The following is a 19,218-nucleotide window of genomic DNA, read 5'->3' as shown; positions in this document are numbered from 1 at the left end:
AGAAAATTTCTTGGACAGAATCTATTACATCTAAATATATGAATACAAAGCAATTCCACTGCTGCATATGTATCCAGAAATCAGTACCTGTAAGTGCCAAGAGATGTATAAGAACATTTATAGCAGCTTTATTTATATAAGCACCAAACTGGAAACAAACCCAATGCCCATCAACGGGAGAATGAGTAAATACATTGTGATATATTCATACACCATGGAATATTACAGAGCAATGAGTAAACTAGAGTTACATACAACCATTAGAGATGAATCTCACAAACAAAATGTCGAGCAAAAGAAGCCAGAGTGTATACTTTACTATTGTATTTATAGAAAGTTCAAGAATGGGCAAAATGAAGCTATGGTCACAGAAATCAGAAGAGTGGCTCCCTTTGGGGAAGTATTTGCTGAGAGCACTGGTAGACTGGTAAATGTTTAACAACCAGCTCTCGAAAGAAAAAAATTCTGATTTTACAGCATTTGCCAAGGCTTATGGCAGAATACTCCCACCATGGTGGATTTCAAGTTACCAGTGTGATGTCACTGAGCACATGTCACGTGGACAGTCTGTCCTGGAAAGCGGATGTGAGCCAGCCTAGTATACCACTGGAGGATGCATGAAGGGACATTCTGGTGTGCTGAAAACGTTCTGTATCTTGATGTGGATAGTGCTTACATGGGTGGGGTCAAGATTTGTTCTTTATTATGTGCATATTATACCTCAATAAAAAGCAAACTGTAAAAATGTCTGTAAGAACGTGAGAGATAAAAGCAGCTATATCTATGTCCCAGAGGAAGGTCCAAAGAGGTACCAGAGATTCAAAGGCAGCCTTTGGAGCTTCTTGCCCCACCTCCCCAACCCCGCCCCAATAGATAGGAGAAAAAAGAGAGACACTCTTAATAAACATGAGCACAAATAGAAAAGAGATGCTGACTCTTTTCCCTGGGCCACACTTTTTTCAACTTGAGACTCAATTCAATCTTATCACCAATGGTTGATACCACACACAAAAGAGAGTGTTGCTTCTGAAAAGCCCACATTCACTGCTTTAATGAACTATGGCCCTGTCTGTCACTTAGCAATGAAGATTATTTCACTGGGTGGTTTCCGAAGAATGTTTTAAGTACAGTACCACCTGAACACAATGATCAGACATGAAAATACACCAGCATAAACAGTGTTACTTTTATTTTAAGTAAAAATCACATTCATATCATTTTCTATGGTTGCTCAAGTCTTAAATATGTTCAATATGTCTGGAATATATCTGTGATCTAGCTAAATGAGACATTTTAATAAGACAGCTGCTCCTAACATGTACAGCACTCGTATATTTAAAGTTACAAAATGAAAGCAAAATTTTAAAGGGGTTTGATGGATGATACCTCAACACATCCACAGATTCATTTGTTCCCAATCTGGCAGTACAGGACCATAGAGAACACCAGACCAAGTATCTATAAAAATAAAATAACAAGATTAACATGGAATTTAAAATGATGGCGACGTTATAAATAAAAAGAACATTAAATGTGAAAAGATTCTGGCTACTGACGGTTCTAATCTTATTTATCTAAGTCATCTCTCTTCTTGGGATATTGGAGCCTCCAGTGGGACAAAAGAGCATTGAGAATACTTTCTGAGTACTGTTGTGTTTTAATCAGGGTTTCTACATGGCCAATATGCTTCTAACTGGCCCTATTTGAAGGTGCAGTATTAGCTGCCACCAGCCATTCTACCCTTCTAGAAAACACACCCTCCTGTGGGGCATCTACCCCGGAGCTCTGGAGGACTCAGGCTTCTAAGGGCTAAATTCACCTACCAGTTTCATGAAAGGGTTATATGATCATCTGGTTTAGATCATCTGCAGAAAATCAAGGGATCTAGAATTTCTCTTGCCATATTTTTAGGCATCACCAAGAGGAATGAAGAGAGTAACTTTTTTTTCTTAAAAAGCTTCTAAATCTATGGGGAATAGCTTAATTCAGGAATTTCCTTTGAAGTGAAACAACACAGCTGAAAATCTGGGACATTTTCCATCTCATTAAATGGCTCTCCCAAGAATGAGGGACCCCAAAACTTGCCCTAATTGGCCCTGCAGTTACTGCCTTGTATGCTGTGGCTTTGATGTAGAAATGACAGAAGGGTGGAAAGTTTCCTCCCCACCAGAGGCAGTAGGATCGTGAGGTGCCACTTATGCCGAGTCATCTACAATGTTCCTACTGTACTGAGGCATCCTGCTTACTAAATCTTTCTTGGAAATGAATTTCAGATGAGAACTGATGGCCAATACCTTCTTAAAAACAAAACAGTAGACACCCATTCTCTGCAAAAAAAATATATATGGTTTTCATCCAGAATGTTCTAAAAGTCATTCCTTTAGATTAACCTGGAAATGCACTGAAATTTAGTCTTTTTGCCTTTGTCCCAAGCTCTGAGTCTGGGACACAAGTATCAGGACAGAGTAAAGCAAATGGTCAAAATGTTGGGATAACTGCAAATCTGTGTCGTCATTTGCTGTCACATCCTTGAAATGGAAGCCCACCATTCATCGGCAGACAAGACACTTAATATCACACTTTCTTGCTTTGAAAAGGATAATTTTTCATTGTTCATAAAAATGGAAATAATTAAAAGAGATTCGTCATATGGTAATGCATGCTGAGACTCAAGATAAACCTGCTAAGTCGTGTGCATGAATCCCCACATTGCGAAGCAGTCTAAAAACTGTTGCACAGTTTTCCTTTCCTTCTTTCAACTGCTCTGTTTCTAGGACCTCCTGCCAAGCTAACTTGTATCTTACAAAGTGATGACTGTCATTATCAATGGGTTCTTTTCCTAATTAAAATGAGAGTGAAAGTGCTCTCAAGTTTCCTGCTTCTAAGTTGCTGTAGTCAAATAAGGAGAGACATGATAATCTGGTTATTTAACTGAGATTTCCGATGCCTATAGATAAAATTTTCTTACAAAATAAAGCATCCTGCATAGATCCCTAGCATGCTATCCGAGAAAAATTCCTCAGGTGTTTGGTCTTAACAGAGCCTTGAAAATAACCATCGGCCACCATCCACTACAGCCTGTGCCTAAACAGATTAACAGCAAAAGTCTAAATGCCAGAGGGCAGTTTTTTCATATGATATATTTCTATGGAAATTGAATGTAATTTCTGTAGGAAGACATTTGTTTCTTTTTTCTTCTTAAAAAGAGGTCTTACGTGGAGGCCTGTGCAGGTCCCAACCTGTCTGTTGTTTGAAGTTGCTATCTACCTCATAAGGCAAAGTAAGAGGGTTTGTCTTCTGGGAAGACAAAGTTGTCCTCTCCTCTGAAGAAGCCCCCTATATAGTTGGCTTTGGCATCTTCTGTGAATAAGGAGCCAGGGACTGAGACCTCATGAGTCCAGGCTTTCAGCTGAGGTAGAGAATACAGTGCTTATAACTTCCAGGACTCATTGGTGTTAACCCAGTCTGGACTTCATGATAGTAATAGGAGTGGGTTTCTTCACAATAAAAAAGTAATAATACAGTTTCTTTTAAAGTTATTAGAGTGATTTTTTTTTTCTGTCTATGTATTTCTGTGTTTTCTTGAATTTGAGTTTGGGAACCAGAATGGAGATAGGCCTCAGTGCTGGGCAACTAGTATTAACACGTGGAAGACAGACTAGTGTACATTTTTTTGGATACAGTTTTAGACTAAAATTTTTCAGATCTCCTTTTTGAATAAAAAGAGAGGTGATATAAAAATGGATTATTTTTCTCTTGAAATCCTGGAGGGAGGGCAGATTTTAGGTTGAGGGAGTGAACAACAAGAAATGTCAAACAGTTCTTTGAATCAACTATTTGCCATTTCTACATATAGCCTAGAAATCACACTTAATTTAACTCGAATTAACTAAGAACAAATGGTTATAATTTATGATATTACTATATAAATTCCATACCTATAAATTATTCCATGGAAATTTTCTGGTAAGGTCATTCCCTATACATCTCTTTAGAAAGACCAGTAAAATATCTAAATATGTAACACAAACACATAGAATACACCAATTTCATAAAATGCTATTCCTCTTGTACTGTTATTCCTCTTGTAATCTCATTTGCCATTAGATGTATTTAAATTCTTGGCAATGCCTTTGGCTATGATATGAGAGACCTCAATCTTCCCAGTTGATTACGCCCTTATTTTCTCTGGCTTTGCTTTTGAGAAGATTTTAAAAGCATCAGTGGATTGTAGCCAGTTATAGTCAATTGTCTGAATTCAAGTCTAACATGGATTTGACACTTAGATTGACAATTACATTGAATACCTCATTTAAAACCTGATCTTTCAATCGTTCATTTAAAGTCTAGTCCACCAACACATATTTGTGTGTGTTTTACACTTATAAATGTATGAGTGCATATGTGTGTGATTCCTTACTCACCTCTACAACCATTAGGGAAAGCAGAGGAACAAAGGACATTTTACAAAAGGCAGAATCAAGAGAAATAGACCTAGTATATAGCACCATTTGGCTTCCACCATATATTAGACCAAAAAAAAAAAAAAAAGACAACCATATATATCTACCAACAGAGAATGTGTGATATTTAGACCTATTCATTTGGACTACAAGGAAGCAATACTCAACAGCCCAACTTACTGCTTATAGTTCCCACCCTTTCCTTAATGGTTGGTGGGAAACTCTACCAGTAACCCAAAGATCACTTAGAATACTAAGTTGCTTCAATCCCTGCTAAAATTCCTCTCTATTGGAGGGGAGCCTGGGTGGCTCAGTCAGTGAAGCTTCCAACTTTGTCTCAGGTCCTGATCTTAAGGTTCACGAGTTCAGGCCCTGAGTCAGGCTCTGTCAGAACAGCTCGGAGCCTGGAGCCTGCTTCAAATTCTGTCTCCCTCTCTCTCTGCCCCTCCCCCCCACACTCTCTCCTTTTCTCTCTCTCAAAAGTAAATAAACATGGAAAAGAAATGAAAATTCCTCTATGTTGGCAAAGTGGCACAAGCAAAAGGTAGAAAGCTACCAGAAATCCCAAGGAGGACACTGTACTGCATTCCATGAGAGTGAAGTATAAGTCACTATCTGACCTAACCAGCCCTCAGAGGCAGTAACTAGGAAGACACATCACATATCATTAGAATTTTTGCCAATGTCCTGATGAGACCAAGAGTGAATTGACTCATTTGATATCTAAATTATTCAAAAAACGCTTCTCTGAAATAGTTTAAATTCATCTTTTTAACAAAGAACTTTAGGCCATATAGAAAGCATCCCCAGGTTCTTTAAAAAGTCATCAAGATAAAAATCCTACACAGGATTTTTTTTTTCAACATCAATAATCACATTGTTAAGAGTAAATATATCAACCTTACATTTCTTTTAAAACTTCTTCAAGTGAGTCCATAGTCCTTAAGATAACTGTCTCTAGTTTTTAAAAATTGTTAGATTTCTCTTGTTTGTCCTTATCTAGTGCTAAGAACTGTATGGAAATTAATTCAATTTTTGTTTCCCCGTGGAGAGATCATTTGTAAATAATGGTCTCAGCCCTACTCAACTGATAAGTTTATAATCCTCTCCCCAGACCAAAGACTGCTAGAAAAAGGTGCTAGCCCTTAGGCCTTGGTACCCAGTGTTTTTCTCAAATACCTAGTTTAAATTTGGCTCACTAAAAAGATTTGTTGGAAGAATTAATGAATAAACAAGAGAATGAATGAAGAGTCAACGATGCAAGATTATACTGTACCTCAATTACTGCCAGTCCAAACGCGATTCCAATAACTATGAGAATATGTTTTGCAACTACTTCTTTGATCAAAGAAATACATGGCTGTTAAAAAACACAACATAAACAGTTACCTTTACTTTGACTTCACTTTAATTAAGATTTTCTTCATTGGTTTGACTTTTTATGTTGATAACAAGGAACACACTCAACCAAATGGAATTGGATTATACCACTGTGCCACTCCTGACACTCCACGCTCCTCCTCCTCAAAAGGTTGTTAATTGTGGCTTGTTCATACGTTAGAAAGCACTGAGAAGTAAAATTTTGCTTCAACTATCTCATTGCTAAATCTGGGGATCTTTAGGCATAAATAATTTTATCCTAACTTCCAATTTATCATTTTAGAGCTATTATCACTTTGGCTGTGTATTTTTTAGGCTTGTAATCTGTAGCAAAGAGTTCCCTGGTTGGGGGTTCAGCTAACAAATTTTCATTTTTAAAAAAAGGTTTTTTTTAAAAAAAATCCCTTAACAATATATATCAGGGTTATTTTTACCTTAGAAAGGAAAAAAAAGATTATGTCCACTATTTTGTTTTTACAAAGGTAAAAAAGAGAAATTAGAAAGCTGCTTATCTGCCACATTTATTGAATTTATTCAAACTAGCATGCAATTTCAAGCTTATAACATTTCAGACCAAACCTAAAAATCCCAACAATTTTAAATTATATGGATAATTTTCAAACTGGAAAAATACTACACAACGCAATAGTGGTACTATCCGTATTGCCAGAAGCTATATCACTATCCCTATGATAGTTGTATATGCACAAAGGGCTAGCAAAATATTGCCATGGTTAATAAAATAAAAGTTCTTCATAAAACTGAATCAAACATTCTTTTCCCTCTCATTCTTGAGTGTAATTGGTTTCTCCATTCACATCTGAGCCAAAGTGGTAAACTTTAGAGTAAATTATTATGTCATTTAGAGTTAACTATGAGATTAATGATCTTATCTACTGAGTCACATTCATTATATCTGAGGAGCTTTCTCCCCCTTTCCCCTGCAGATAAGCAGGTTATCTTGGCAAAAGAGAGAGGGGGGAAAATATGAATTATGATCATTTCGGATTTCTCATTTTTCCAGACATTTTGCAAACTACGCAAGGCAGATGGAAGTATTTTATGAATTTATGACCCTCCTTTTGGGAAACTGGTGCAGCTATCAGCCTATCTTCAGCTGAATTATGTGTGAATTTGAAGGGAATGTCTATAACTTTCTAGGATAATGCTAGGGCTTTTCAAAATCTATCCTGAGGAAAAACATCTTTGATTTGAATCTTAAACAGATAACAACTGCAACTGAATTTACTAATTTCCTCATTATTCTAAGTGGGAACTGCATTGATTTAAACCATATTTATTTCCCCTCTTCCTTGCAGATACTGCATCACTAAATTAGGAATAGAAAAAGGAAAAGCAAAACTGTTTAGTGATACAACTTTGACAATAAAATATATATATATGGTAGCTCTGTAGTTTGGTAGATAACTTCTCCACATGAATTATTTTATTATTGAATAATAATGAAAAATTATTGAATATATTTTATTACCAATTATTGCTATTGGTAATAGCAACTTCCCTTTAGAACTGAGTCTCCTTATTTTGATGAGATTAGTAAAAGGGATGTGATAGTCAGGGAGAGAGAAATTTCCCCAGAGATACTTTCTATTTCCTAATATATAACTAACCTTAGTAGTCATTACTAAGCCAATGGCAAAATGAAAATCATCTTCAGGTATTACAGAAATTAACTCATTGGATTATAATAGCTTTAACACATCTCTCTACCAACTAGATTATAATCCCCTAGATGGTCCAGAAGTATGTGCGATTTTAGAGAAGTTCTCTCTGAGACGTAATGGGTACTGAAGAATAACAGCAAATACATGAAACATCAATATCAATTATCATTTTTACATGTGTTTTATGTAAAACCTTATGGTAAGGGACAGATATCATATCCTCTAGGATAGTTTGAACCCTGAAGACTGAGTTAAATAGAGTCCCATAATACCTCATGCCTGCCCAATCTAAGAGTTACTAATAATTCATTGGATTGAAGTTGCCTAATTATCTCTCTCTTTTCACTATTTGAAGATTAGTTCCATGAATGCAGACATTGTGCCTGTCAGGAATGGATTTCCAATGGCCAGTAAAAGGCCTGGCTCATAGGAGGGAGTCAATAATATTTGATGAATTAAGCAGTAATAAGAAATATGACATCCATATATTGATGTCTACAAGTGACATAAATATGACATCTACAGCACAGAAAAGATAAACCCAGCTTTAGCTGGTCCGAGGGTTGTGGGTTATCGTTAAGCTGATAAACCCAGCTTTTTCAATATACTTTCAATGTCTGAGGCAACTTCTCAATTAGAGCAATAATTAGGCAAATTGGTTGATACACTTAGCAGCCAGAGCCAAAGTCCGAAAGGCCAAGTCTTTACACCTACACAATTACTTGAGAAAAGGAACTTTTCATAAGAAAAAGAGGTCTTTACTTTGAAAGCTAAAGTGAAAATAGAGACTTCTAGGATTTATGTTAAAAGAGAAAAAATAGAGAAGAATAATGATTAAGGTCGCCAAAGAGAGGGCACGAGAAACTTTCATCAGTTAGCTTGTACTTTCGTCCTCCTTGCCGTGCGATATTTCTTTGACCTATTACAGTTGACTTTCACTGATATCGGACTCAGAAAAAAATGAAATATTTTCACTTTTTTATATCTGCTTTTATCTTTAAATAGGATTTAGTTTTTAGTTGGGAAATTCCTGGGACATTTTATATAATGATTCCCATTGTAATTCTGCAATTTAATTTTTCTGTAGAGACTTTTATTGTGGAAAAAAAATAACAGAACCACTTACTGTATCAAATTTGATTTGTTCTCACCTGTTTGTAAACATATTTGCCATCATACAATGTGCAAGCAGAATCTTGCGAACTTAGACATTCACATGACTTGAAATTCTGTTGAAAATTATTACCCCAGTCAGCAGCTCCATTGACCAAACCACAGCATTTAAACTGTTGGATAAAAAGTAGATACAAAAAGCAATCACTAAAGAAAATGAAAATGTTGTCAATACACTGAACTGTATTCTTCTGAAACTATTAATAAGATGTTTCTTATACTAAAATATCATATAAATCACTTCGCCAACTTCTCTGAATGTAGAAGCAAAAATATAGGGATCTTCTACTTTGATCTTAATATTAATGAAGGAAAAATAGGGTTGCAGATGCACAAGTCTCCAGAAGTTGGAGAAAACATGAAAAACTCACCTAGTTTTAAGTGACAAAAGAGAGGGACAGAATCAAATCTATGTATCCTAGATTTTGGAAAGAAGCTTCCAAAGAGTTCATGAGAGAGTCAAGGTCTCTTTAAAGAACTTCTGCTCAAAAGAGATGAGAGGTTTTAAAAAATGACACTTCCATCTCCTGATCTTTGATCATTTTTGGAGGAGAGGAGGAAAAGAACGAGAGGCCTCTCAAAAGCCAAAGAGGCTTTAGTGGGCCTCCCATAAGGCTGACTTTAACATGAACATCTGCAAAATGGGGGAGGGGTACAAACGAAGGATGAAACTCTTAAGATAATGTCAAGGAAGGTTAAGGCCCAGAATATACTGAAACACTTGGAGAATTTGTGGTCATGTTTTGGGAAGAAAAACAAGGAAACCAAAAGCCTAATGACCTAGGGTATACAGCACATAATATTATTAGATGAGAGAGAAAAGTAACTGTCCCTCATCTTGTCCTATTTGCTCTATTGGAGAGACAACTCTTCATGAAGAAATGTAGGGGAAAAAATTGCTGAAGAAACCAGAACCAAGTGTACACTGTTTTCTAGGCTCAGATGCATTGTAACGTCAGGATATTGAGAAAACTTTCACTTCCTCACCGTGTGACCCACATTACTTAACCTCTCTGTGCTATAGTTTCTTCATCTGTAAAAATGCAGGTAATACTAGTTGTTCACAATAGTATGTAAGTGGTAGATTTGTTGTAAAGATAAAAATGGGAAAATTCATGCAAAGATTTGAAGTGCTTAACTCAGTGCCTAACTTGTAGGAAGTACTCAGTATATGTTAGGTATTATTGTTGTTTATATTTTGCAGTGGTTGTTGTTTCCATGATGCTCCCAAATGAACATGATCTGTTCAACACTAATATAAGTAAGTTAGATAAATATTTGGAAAGCACCTTTTCAGCTCTGTAGTTGATACAGAGCTGAGAGTGATGACTAACACATTGGAGAATGGAATCAAGTTCCAAAGTTAGTTCAAACAAGGGACTCAAACCAACAAGTTCAACAGAGGCAGATATAAGGTCTTGCACTTTGCAAAGCTCAAAGACTTAATTGCACAAATATATGACGCAGCAGCCATTCATATGACAAAGAGCTAAAGATTTCAGTTGGTCCCAAGGTCAATCAATATTAGCAAAGAGGGCAATCCTGAAATAGCCTCCTTTCTTGTTTACACAATAGACATGACTAATTGCTCATGCTTTCTGATTAAATAATCTAGAATACTATTACTTGATATAGAGATCAATATCAAAAAAGAAAAAGTATCATTGTATGCACTCATAGATCAGTCCATATTTTGAATACAATATACCTCAGAATTCCTCAAGGAGGCCTAGAAACAGAAGACAGGGTAGGAGGTAGAAAGTCTAAACTTGGTATGATATCTGATCACCAGATCAGATCTGAGAGAAGTTGAGGAAGAAGTTGGTCAGAACTTGTTGAAAGTGTTATAACAGCTGGATGAACAAGGCACTGTGCAGTGAATAATACAACAACCTCTAGACAAATAGTCATCACCAAGAATCCAAGAGGGGCACGTTCCATTAGTACGTTAGAGAATTCACGTGAGAATTCTCTGAAATTCAAAGAGAAAACCACTTAGTGTCTACAATTTCTGTCCACGTGTGGTGGGGCCCCAGGTCATCCAACCAGAGTTTGGTGTAGGACTCTTTTTCCAAAAGAGCATTGTTGAAAAGGAACAGCCCTGGTAGACAGAAGAAAGAGAAAGGAAGAGAGGGAAAGGGAGAAAGAGAGAAAGAGAGAGAGAGAGAGAGAGAAAGAAAGAAAGAAAGAAAGAAAGAAAGAAAGAAAGAAAGAAAGAAAGAAAGAAAGAAAGAAAGAAAAAGAAGAGAGAAAGGAAGGGAGGGAGGGGAGGGAAGAAGGAAGAAGGAAGGAAGGAAGGAAGGAAGGAAGGAGAAGAAGGAGGGGGAGGAGGGGAAGAAGAAGGAAAAGAAGAAGGAGAGAGAGGAAGAGGAGGAGGAGGAGGAGGAGGAAGGGTTGGGGGAGAAGAGAACAAAGGAAGGGAGAAAGAAAAAGAGAGAAGAGGAGAGAAAGAGGGAGGGAGGAAGATTCAGGAAGTGGATCATCAGGAGCAGAAGATAATACAGGATGCTTTCCCCCTCGCATGTGGTTCAGCTTTGCAAAAGCAAGCCTGGCACCTCCCACCACCTGTCACTCACACTTCAACCCTGCCCATCCAAAGAAAGAAGGAAAGAAAGAAACTCAAAATGGACATTAAAAAAGCACGATAGTTCTGTGAAGCAGGAAGCTTCAGGCATAGGATTAGTGTCCAAGAACAGAAGTAATTCAGGACTGTGCTACAACAAACAGCACATTTAGAATCCCATGGTTGGCAATGAGACCTTGGATATCAGAAACAACATGCAGCAAAGGTGATTCAGGACCCAATCCAGAGACCCGGTGGTTACCAATAGTACATTTTGTCTTAGGCCAACCACCAGGGAGGATCAAGGATGCTCAGTCCCACCCAGGAAAAGAACTGAGTTGCTGAAATTCTTCCTGTTTTAAACCTGGGTTGGTGTGCACTCTAGAGTAGGATGCGGGAGGGGAGAGGATCAAGAAACGTGGCTACNTGTGGGGGGGAGGGGGATGGGCATGGAGGAGGGCACTTGTGGGGATGAGCACTGGGTGTTATGTGGAAACTAATTTGGTAATAAACTATTTGTAAAAAAAAATTTAAAAATTAAAAAAAAGAAAAAGAAAAAAAAGAAATGCGCTACAGGGAAACTGGGAAAAGCATAACACAGAGGAAGTGAATCAGGGACTGACTCCTATCACATTTCAGCTCTTGGAAGTGATGCTTTCAGCAGAATTTTTACAAGCTGGAGTCTATTCAAACAGGAAGTGGGGAATGCTCTGGGAAAAAAAAAAGTCAGCTGATAAATAGTTCAAGAAACTAAGGATGTTTCAACTTGAAAAGCAAAGCTTTTTAGATGTCATAGAATAACTATTGTCAAAGAAGATATTGCAATGTGCTGAATCATCAGTAGATTTTCTCTTCCCTCTAAAACTCCAGAAGAACTGGATGATGTAAATCCCAAAGAAGTAAATTTTGTTTCAAATTAAGAAAGAACATGCTAATCATCAGACGTGGACATAAACGGGATGGGATGGCAAAAATCTATGCAGTTTCAATTCTTCAATATTTAATGAGAGACTAGATCAATATAAATATAAAATATTCCAATCAATGGATCACGTTAAATGAATCATGTCAAGTCACATGCCTAAACGTCTAGCTCTCCTCTAAGATTCTGTGAGCATTTCTATATGTGAAATGAATGTTCCATGTAGCTACTATGATTGGCATTCTGAACAAAGAAGGTGTGATTAGGGGTTTTGCAGAGTAAATAATTTTTTAGTCACAGCTTAAAGCACATGTCGTATTTGGAAAGAAAGAGAAAAGTAATAAGTACTTTCTAAGATAGCGTGAGCCTGAGTCAGGAAGGCAGAATTGTGTAAGGGACCCTGAATAGACAAACCTCACTGGACCAGACTGTTTCAATAACCAAATAAAGGAGGGGCTGGTATGCCAATTAAAAAAATTAACTAGTCACATAGCTGAGTTCAAATTCCAATCCCATTACTTGTTAGCTGTCAGACCTCTCTAAGCCCTAACCTACTTATCTGTAAAATAGGAATAATAAAGATAATATTATCCATCTCGAAGAGTTGTCATAAGAATGAAATAAGCTACTGAAGCTAAAGTCTAATAACAATAAATAGCAATAAATGGTAGCTACAATTATTTTATGACAGAAAGGGCAGACACGGAGGCAGACATGGAGGCAGAGAGAGAGAGAGAGAGAGGGAGAGAGAGACTCTCCAGATGCTCCAAACATACTATCCTACTAAATGATAAATATGAAAACAACTATTGATTTGGCCCAACTGAGGCTTAATCGGTCATAAACATTTCCTCTTCATCTCTGTCCTTCTAAACTGCTTCAAAACCTCGTAAGAAACTGGAAACAGAGTTAGAAATATTCTTGGATTTTTCTTATTGCAGAGTGATGGGATAAGCAGTCAAAATCTGCGAAATGGAGACATGCTGTAACGTTGAAGAATATCGTTAAATTAGGAAAACATGAAACCTATGCCCAACTCCCCAGATGACGTACAAATTCTAATTACCTCTTCTTGAAATTCAGCCAGGGCTTTCTGGAATGCTTTGGCATCATTATCTGCTGCGCTCAAAAGCTTTATATTTTCATAGAGCGTCTCATTCAGCACGCGCTCGGACTGAAAATTGAAAAGCGTTGTTAAATTATTCATGCCAGAAAGCAGTATTTTGATTTTTCAGACTATTCCAAGATAATCAAATGTCATGTGTACGCACCTCGGATTTGAAAGTAGCTCCTAAGATACCTGCTGCCACCTGCAGTAGCAGGATCAAAAGCAAGCCTATGAAGAACTGGAAAAAAGAAAGAAGGAAATGGAACACGTATTATCTCTAGGGCATTCAGTAGCATCTTGGGACACTTGGGCAAGGTGCCTCCTTCTCCAGCCGGGGTCATATTACAGTTGGAATAATAACCGCGCTCTTCATCTATTCTACCCTTTGCCTCAAAAAGCCCATTTTGGGGCCGTTAGTGGTCAGAAATGTCTGCTTCAGACACGAATCAAGCCAAGTGTTTAAAACAAAAACATAGGGGTAGGATCATAGACATCCGTGTGATGCTGAGTGGAGGGAAGTTTGAAAACTTAAATGCAATTGCTTGTGTATTACCTTTCTCCTGATCTTTCCTCATCAAACACAAACTTTAAAGCAAATTCCAGAAGTGACTTCAAAACAAGTTTGCTACCCCTGGCAGAATCACCCGGGGTCTTGTGATACATGTAGACTCCTAAAACCTGTCTCACATGTTCTGAATCATAACTTTAAGGAATGCAGCCCACAAAGTAGGTTTTCTCCTTTTAAAACAAGCTCCTCGAGTAATTAAATTCCCCAAACTACAAATAAGACCTTATGGATCAAAAAACAACTGCTAGGGATACTATTAATGTCCTGCTAAAGCTCTGTCTCTACCTTCCCTCCTAATAAACAAACAGTTAAAAAAATATCTTTTCAGGGACAGACACAATACTTATTTTGTTAGAGAAACAAGCTTAAATGAGCTCTGCAAACTCTAATGTTACATTTTATCTAACAACTACCTCTTGGTCTTTATCTAATATTTTTCTACACCCGTTTATTATCCTATTGTACATGCTAAAAGTCAATATCTGTGGGTTATCCCAACCCAATCCATCCTTGTTGAAGCCTTCTAAGTGACAAATCTGATTACCACATTCCCTTATAATTTTGTTAGCATGGGATATGATTTGGCGTCGTCCACATGCAGACCCATCTCCCATCATTTACTGAGAGCAGCCTCTGTCTGCCACGCTCCAGCAATACCCAAGGCCTTGTAATTCCCTAAATGTGCCCGCATTGTACTGCCAGGCTCTCTTCCTGGAAAGCCCATCACACCCTCACCCACACAGCCACATTATTCCCTTCTGCTTCTAGCTTGAAAATTCTCTCCTCTCCTCTTGCCCTCTTCTCCTCGGACCATTCACACTTGTAGCTACTAATTTGGGTGTCAGTCTTCCCTAATGGTTTCTAATTGTCTTTAAGTCTATGTATCTCTTAGCACAGTATCTGGCACACAGCACGTACTCAGTAAGAGTGAATGAATGAATGAATGAATGAATAAATAAATGGATGAATGAAATGGATGACATTTCTCAGAGTACCTCTAAGTGAAAAATATTAGTCTCTATATAACACTCTAAACAAAAGTTAAAGTTTTGCCAATCTTGGCAAGTCCTTTTGACAGACAACAGGGATGGGAAATAATGCTCACAAGTCTGAAGGTCAGGTATTTAGATCTGTCTGGAGAACTCACCAAAAGAAGCATGCAGCGACTTTCTCTCATGGCACCACAGCATCCCAGGAAACCCAGAATCATGATGATAGAACCCACAGCAATCAAGATATTCACAGCAACATAGGGGTTAGTGCTAGAATCCCCAGAGCTGAGAATCTGAAAATAAAAAAGAGATTAATGACAAAAAAATCCCTTTCTTTGGTGTTTGTTTTTCAACAAATATCCATCGGGTACTTAGTATGTGCCTGCCCCCATTCTAGGACCTTGAGATACCTCGGTAATCTAAACAAGCAAAACCCCCTGCCTTTGAGGAGCTTACACTCTATCAAGGTGTTACTTACCTGAATAACATTTCCAACTTATATTTTTCTAAGATGATCTATTGAATGTGGTATGGAAGAAATATAATAGGCTTCTAAAATACCAATTATTTTTAAAAGCTTAGGACAAGAACTTTCACCCATGATGTGATCTTTGGTTTGCCTATTTTGTGTTTTACATGTAAGAGTAGCATTGTAAAGCATGCATTTTTATACCAATTTAATTATCTAAATTAAAAAGACAAATTCCTCAAACTACTGACAGACATGACAATATGAATGAATTTCAAAAAACATTATGATGAGCTAAATAAGCCACATTCAAAGGAGTGATTACTATATGATTTCATTTATATGACATCCAAGAATAGGTAACTCAGATATCACAGCAGTGCTTGACTTTGAGCAAGGAAGGAAGGAAAGAGGAAACTGACCGCAAAGGGATATGTGTGAACATTTATAGGTTTATAAAAATGCTTTGCATATTGACTACAATAGTGATTACACAGGTCTATACATTGCCAAAACAAACAAAAACATTTTTTTTTTAAATTTCTGAGATAAAGACAGCGTGAACAAGGGAGAGTCAGAGAGAGAGGGAGACACAGAATCTGAAACAGGGTCCAGGCTCTGAGCTAGCTGTCAGCACAGAGCCCTACGTGGGGCTCGAACCCGCAAACTGTGAGATCACAACCTGAGCGGAAGTCGGACGCTTAACCAACTGAGCCACTCAGGCACCCCCAAACAAAAATATTTAAACTAAGAAAACAGGGTCGCTGTGGTGGCTCAGTCAGTTAAGCGTCTGACCCTTGCTTTTGGGTTAGATCATCATGTTAAAATTCATGAGTTCGAGCTCACTTTGGGCTCCGCAGTTGGTAGCACAGAGCCTGCTTAGGATTCTCTCCATCCCTCTCTCTGCTCCTCCCCCACTGGTGTGCGTTCCCTCTCTCTCTCTCTCTCTCAAAATAAACTTTTTTATAAAAGCTTTAAAAAAACCAAGAAAATAAGTATAGTTCTTGATATTCCATATAATTCTATCTCCTTGTTCCCAGAAAGTATAGTTGGTAGAGTCTTCCAGAAACTCTTTATTTGCCTGTTAAGTAATGGGATATTGAGGAAAACATCCTAGAGCTCTTTATGTTGGCTTGAGCTACCCATCCTGTGTAATTCAGTTCTTCTCTCCAGCAACACACACACTCTTCTTCATCACCTTAATCATACCTAGCACAATCTACCACTTGTTCTCCAGATATATCACAATCGAAAAGTGAAGATTTGTGCCTGTGTTATACATGAGTGCTACATGTAGCCCATCGTCTTGTATGATCTCTATCTACCGGGCTATTTCTAGGAGGAGTACTAATTATTAGACTAACTCAGAGACTCTGCCTCCTAGAATCTGTTGCCCAGGATGTAAGTCAACTCCCTTAACAGGAAATACAAAACAAAAACAACAACAAAAAACTACTGATAATGATATGTACATTTTTAAAGACTTTAAAAATCAACTCATAGCTTAGAGGAAAGCTTCATTCAATAATCAGTAGAAAGGAATGTGCTGAAATTGCAAAAGCATTCAAACTAAGATTTGTGATCTAGTCAGGGTCCTTGTATACAACTAAGTTATTAACCCTGGAATAGTCAACTAACCCTGCTGGGCCCCAATTTCCCATTTATAAAGGAAATTGGGTCAGCCTCTGTGGTACTTAAGTTCTCCTTTGTCTCTAAGAATCTATGCTTACAGACAACGTTTCAGCTTACATACTTAGAAAGCTTGGTTCTGTCCCAAAGATTTTTTTTTTTTTTTTTTAGTTTTTTGTTGTTATTGTTGTTCGTTTGATTTTTGTTTGCTTGCTTGTTCTTATTGGGGCTAAGAAATCAGTTTTGCTAATAAACGTGTATGACATCTGGGTGAAGATAGATAATGTCAAAAAAAAAGAGTAAGAAAGAAAGAAAAAGGAAAAGAAAAACCCACATGAAGAAATCCACTCTACCCCTTCACCATCAAATCACCATCACTAGAATGTCGTAGCCTCTGCAGGAAAAACTTAAGGCTTCTGAGAGGGATAACTTGCTATCTGAGTTATCAGAACTCTGCTTAGATAGGTCAGATATAGAAATCACAGGTCAAGTATCTACAAGTGAGATGGATTATGCAACCAGCCTTTATCCAGCAGTTAATGAAGCACTTCTCTAAGACTGGTCTGGGCCAAGTGACCCCTGCCAGGTACTGGCCAGACAGCAATGTGTTGGATGCCTGGGGGTCACTGTTTCAAGTCCAGGGAATAAGCAGCTATTCTTTTTGGGGCAAGAAATGGAAATCTGAGTTCAGCTGTTTGTTCCAGGAGACACAGCAGAGTGTCTTGGATGAACAGTGTCTGTGTGTTTTAGGACAAGGGGAAAATTTCCAATGGCTGAAACTTTGGATTCTAATGGCTGAACCTTGATCCTTGGATCTCCTGGGACAAGAATGGCTTTCCATAGGCTTTTTTTCCCGAGGGAAAGTAAAGTGTCCTCATGAGAGAGACGTTTGTAGCACTAAGAGTTATGCTAGAAGTTGTACACAAACACCTCCCTTACGTTCTTCCTTTCTGTGTTTATGCTCATGCTTTTCCTTCTAAAACTGTCGCCTCTGTTTTTCCACTGCTAAATTCAGTTCTTTGCACTCTTGATTCTTCGTCACTGATTTCAGATAAAGGTAAATCAAGCCAGTTTCACAGAAGTCAAGCTGGTTATGTTGTCCTGGCAGATACGGACTTTCATTCAGGGTTGGAGGCTGACAGATCACAGAGTAAACATGTAACTGAAGACGCTGTTTGGCTCTAGTAATCCATTCGTGTCCCCGGACGTGGAGTCTCACCCTCTCAAGGACAGCAATTTTTCTCTTGATACATTCAATGTGTGGAATTTATTAACAGACTAAACACCAAATTTGTTTAGCAGAAGCACTTGGGGGAAAGAAAATGTTCCTACATCAACCAGAAATAAAATAAAATAAATAAAATACAGGCTGCACACATATCTTAAAAAGGCCAAAGCACCCTCTCAATAGGTGGCTGTTTAATCTCTGCTTAATTATGAGTTTGAAAGTCAGACATCCACTTCTAGATAGCAGAGATTCAGGGCATCTTCAAATACCCTTCTAGAGTAACCCATCACCCAAGGCCACCAGGAAGCCACAGTTAACGTTTACCAGTATAAAACAATACATGAAGTCAGGATGGACTAGGGTATTGCCAACTAGTTGCTACACCTGTCCTCCACCCAATTTCTTCACCATGAGTAGGCACAGAATGAGGAAGCAGCTAACTGTCACTGATTCCTTGGGTTCTCTAAGGGAAGAAAGCAAATTTTGAAAAGAGAAAACAGAGAACAAAAGACGGGAGGAGGGGAGGGAGGATGGAGGGAGGGGCAGAAAAGTCACCCAGTTTAGAAAAGGAATCAGAACAGATGTTAATTTGTTTTCAATCTTTCTTACATCAAGGCTGTCTCCAAAGGCATTCAGCTTCATTATGCTTTAATACATTTTTACTGAAAACATATTACTTTAATTGCTGGCTTAATATATTTTAATAATTACCAAATAAGAATCAAAATTTCTCTTACAGCAAAAAAAAAAAAAAAAAAAAAATTTCTCTTACAGCAAGAAACTTTATTTGGGCAAATAAATACCTTGAAAAGGTGCTGGCAGTAGAAGATGTGATCCTGAAAAGTGGCAAGAGCCCAGACAACAAAGAATAAGGGGACTACCGTGCAGACGGTCAAGAACAATAATTTAGGAATTTGGAAGGGAGTGGAGAGTCCTTGAGAAGAAGGGAGAGAGCAAACCGGGAGCAAGAAAGCCAGGAAATGATGCCAGGTATTAAGTTGGGTAAAAGCAAGAGAACAGCCCTATGCACCTTCCGCC

The 19,218-nt window shown here is 37.8% G+C and overlaps 1 protein-coding gene across 7 annotated transcripts in view; it reads right to left on the bottom strand.

Annotated features, from left to right (window-relative positions):
* Positions 1-1,174: 1,174 nt before the first annotated feature.
* TSPAN8 (tetraspanin 8) overlaps positions 1,175-19,218 on the bottom strand; it is a 208,448-nt gene continuing 190,404 nt past the window's right edge. For all 7 annotated transcript variants that reach the window (XM_077775210.1, XM_077775212.1, XM_077775213.1 and 4 more), the window contains 6 exons: positions 15,010-15,147; positions 13,458-13,532; positions 13,253-13,360; positions 8,680-8,814; positions 5,740-5,823; positions 1,175-1,458 (listed from right to left, as the gene is read on the bottom strand). In XM_077775210.1, the coding sequence (XP_077631336.1) occupies positions 1,405-1,458; positions 5,740-5,823; positions 8,680-8,814; positions 13,253-13,360; positions 13,458-13,532; positions 15,010-15,147 (594 nt within the window). In that variant the 3' untranslated portion in view covers positions 1,175-1,404. The remainder of the gene's footprint in view (positions 1,459-5,739; positions 5,824-8,679; positions 8,815-13,252; positions 13,361-13,457; positions 13,533-15,009; positions 15,148-19,218) is intronic.

The sequence above is a fragment of the Crocuta crocuta genome, unplaced genomic scaffold, assembly GCF_008692635.1.
Source record: "Crocuta crocuta isolate KB4526 unplaced genomic scaffold, BGI_CrCroc_1.0 scaffold97, whole genome shotgun sequence".
Taxonomy (NCBI): Eukaryota; Metazoa; Chordata; class Mammalia; order Carnivora; family Hyaenidae; genus Crocuta; species Crocuta crocuta.
This window is presented reverse-complemented; position numbering and strand designations above follow the sequence as displayed.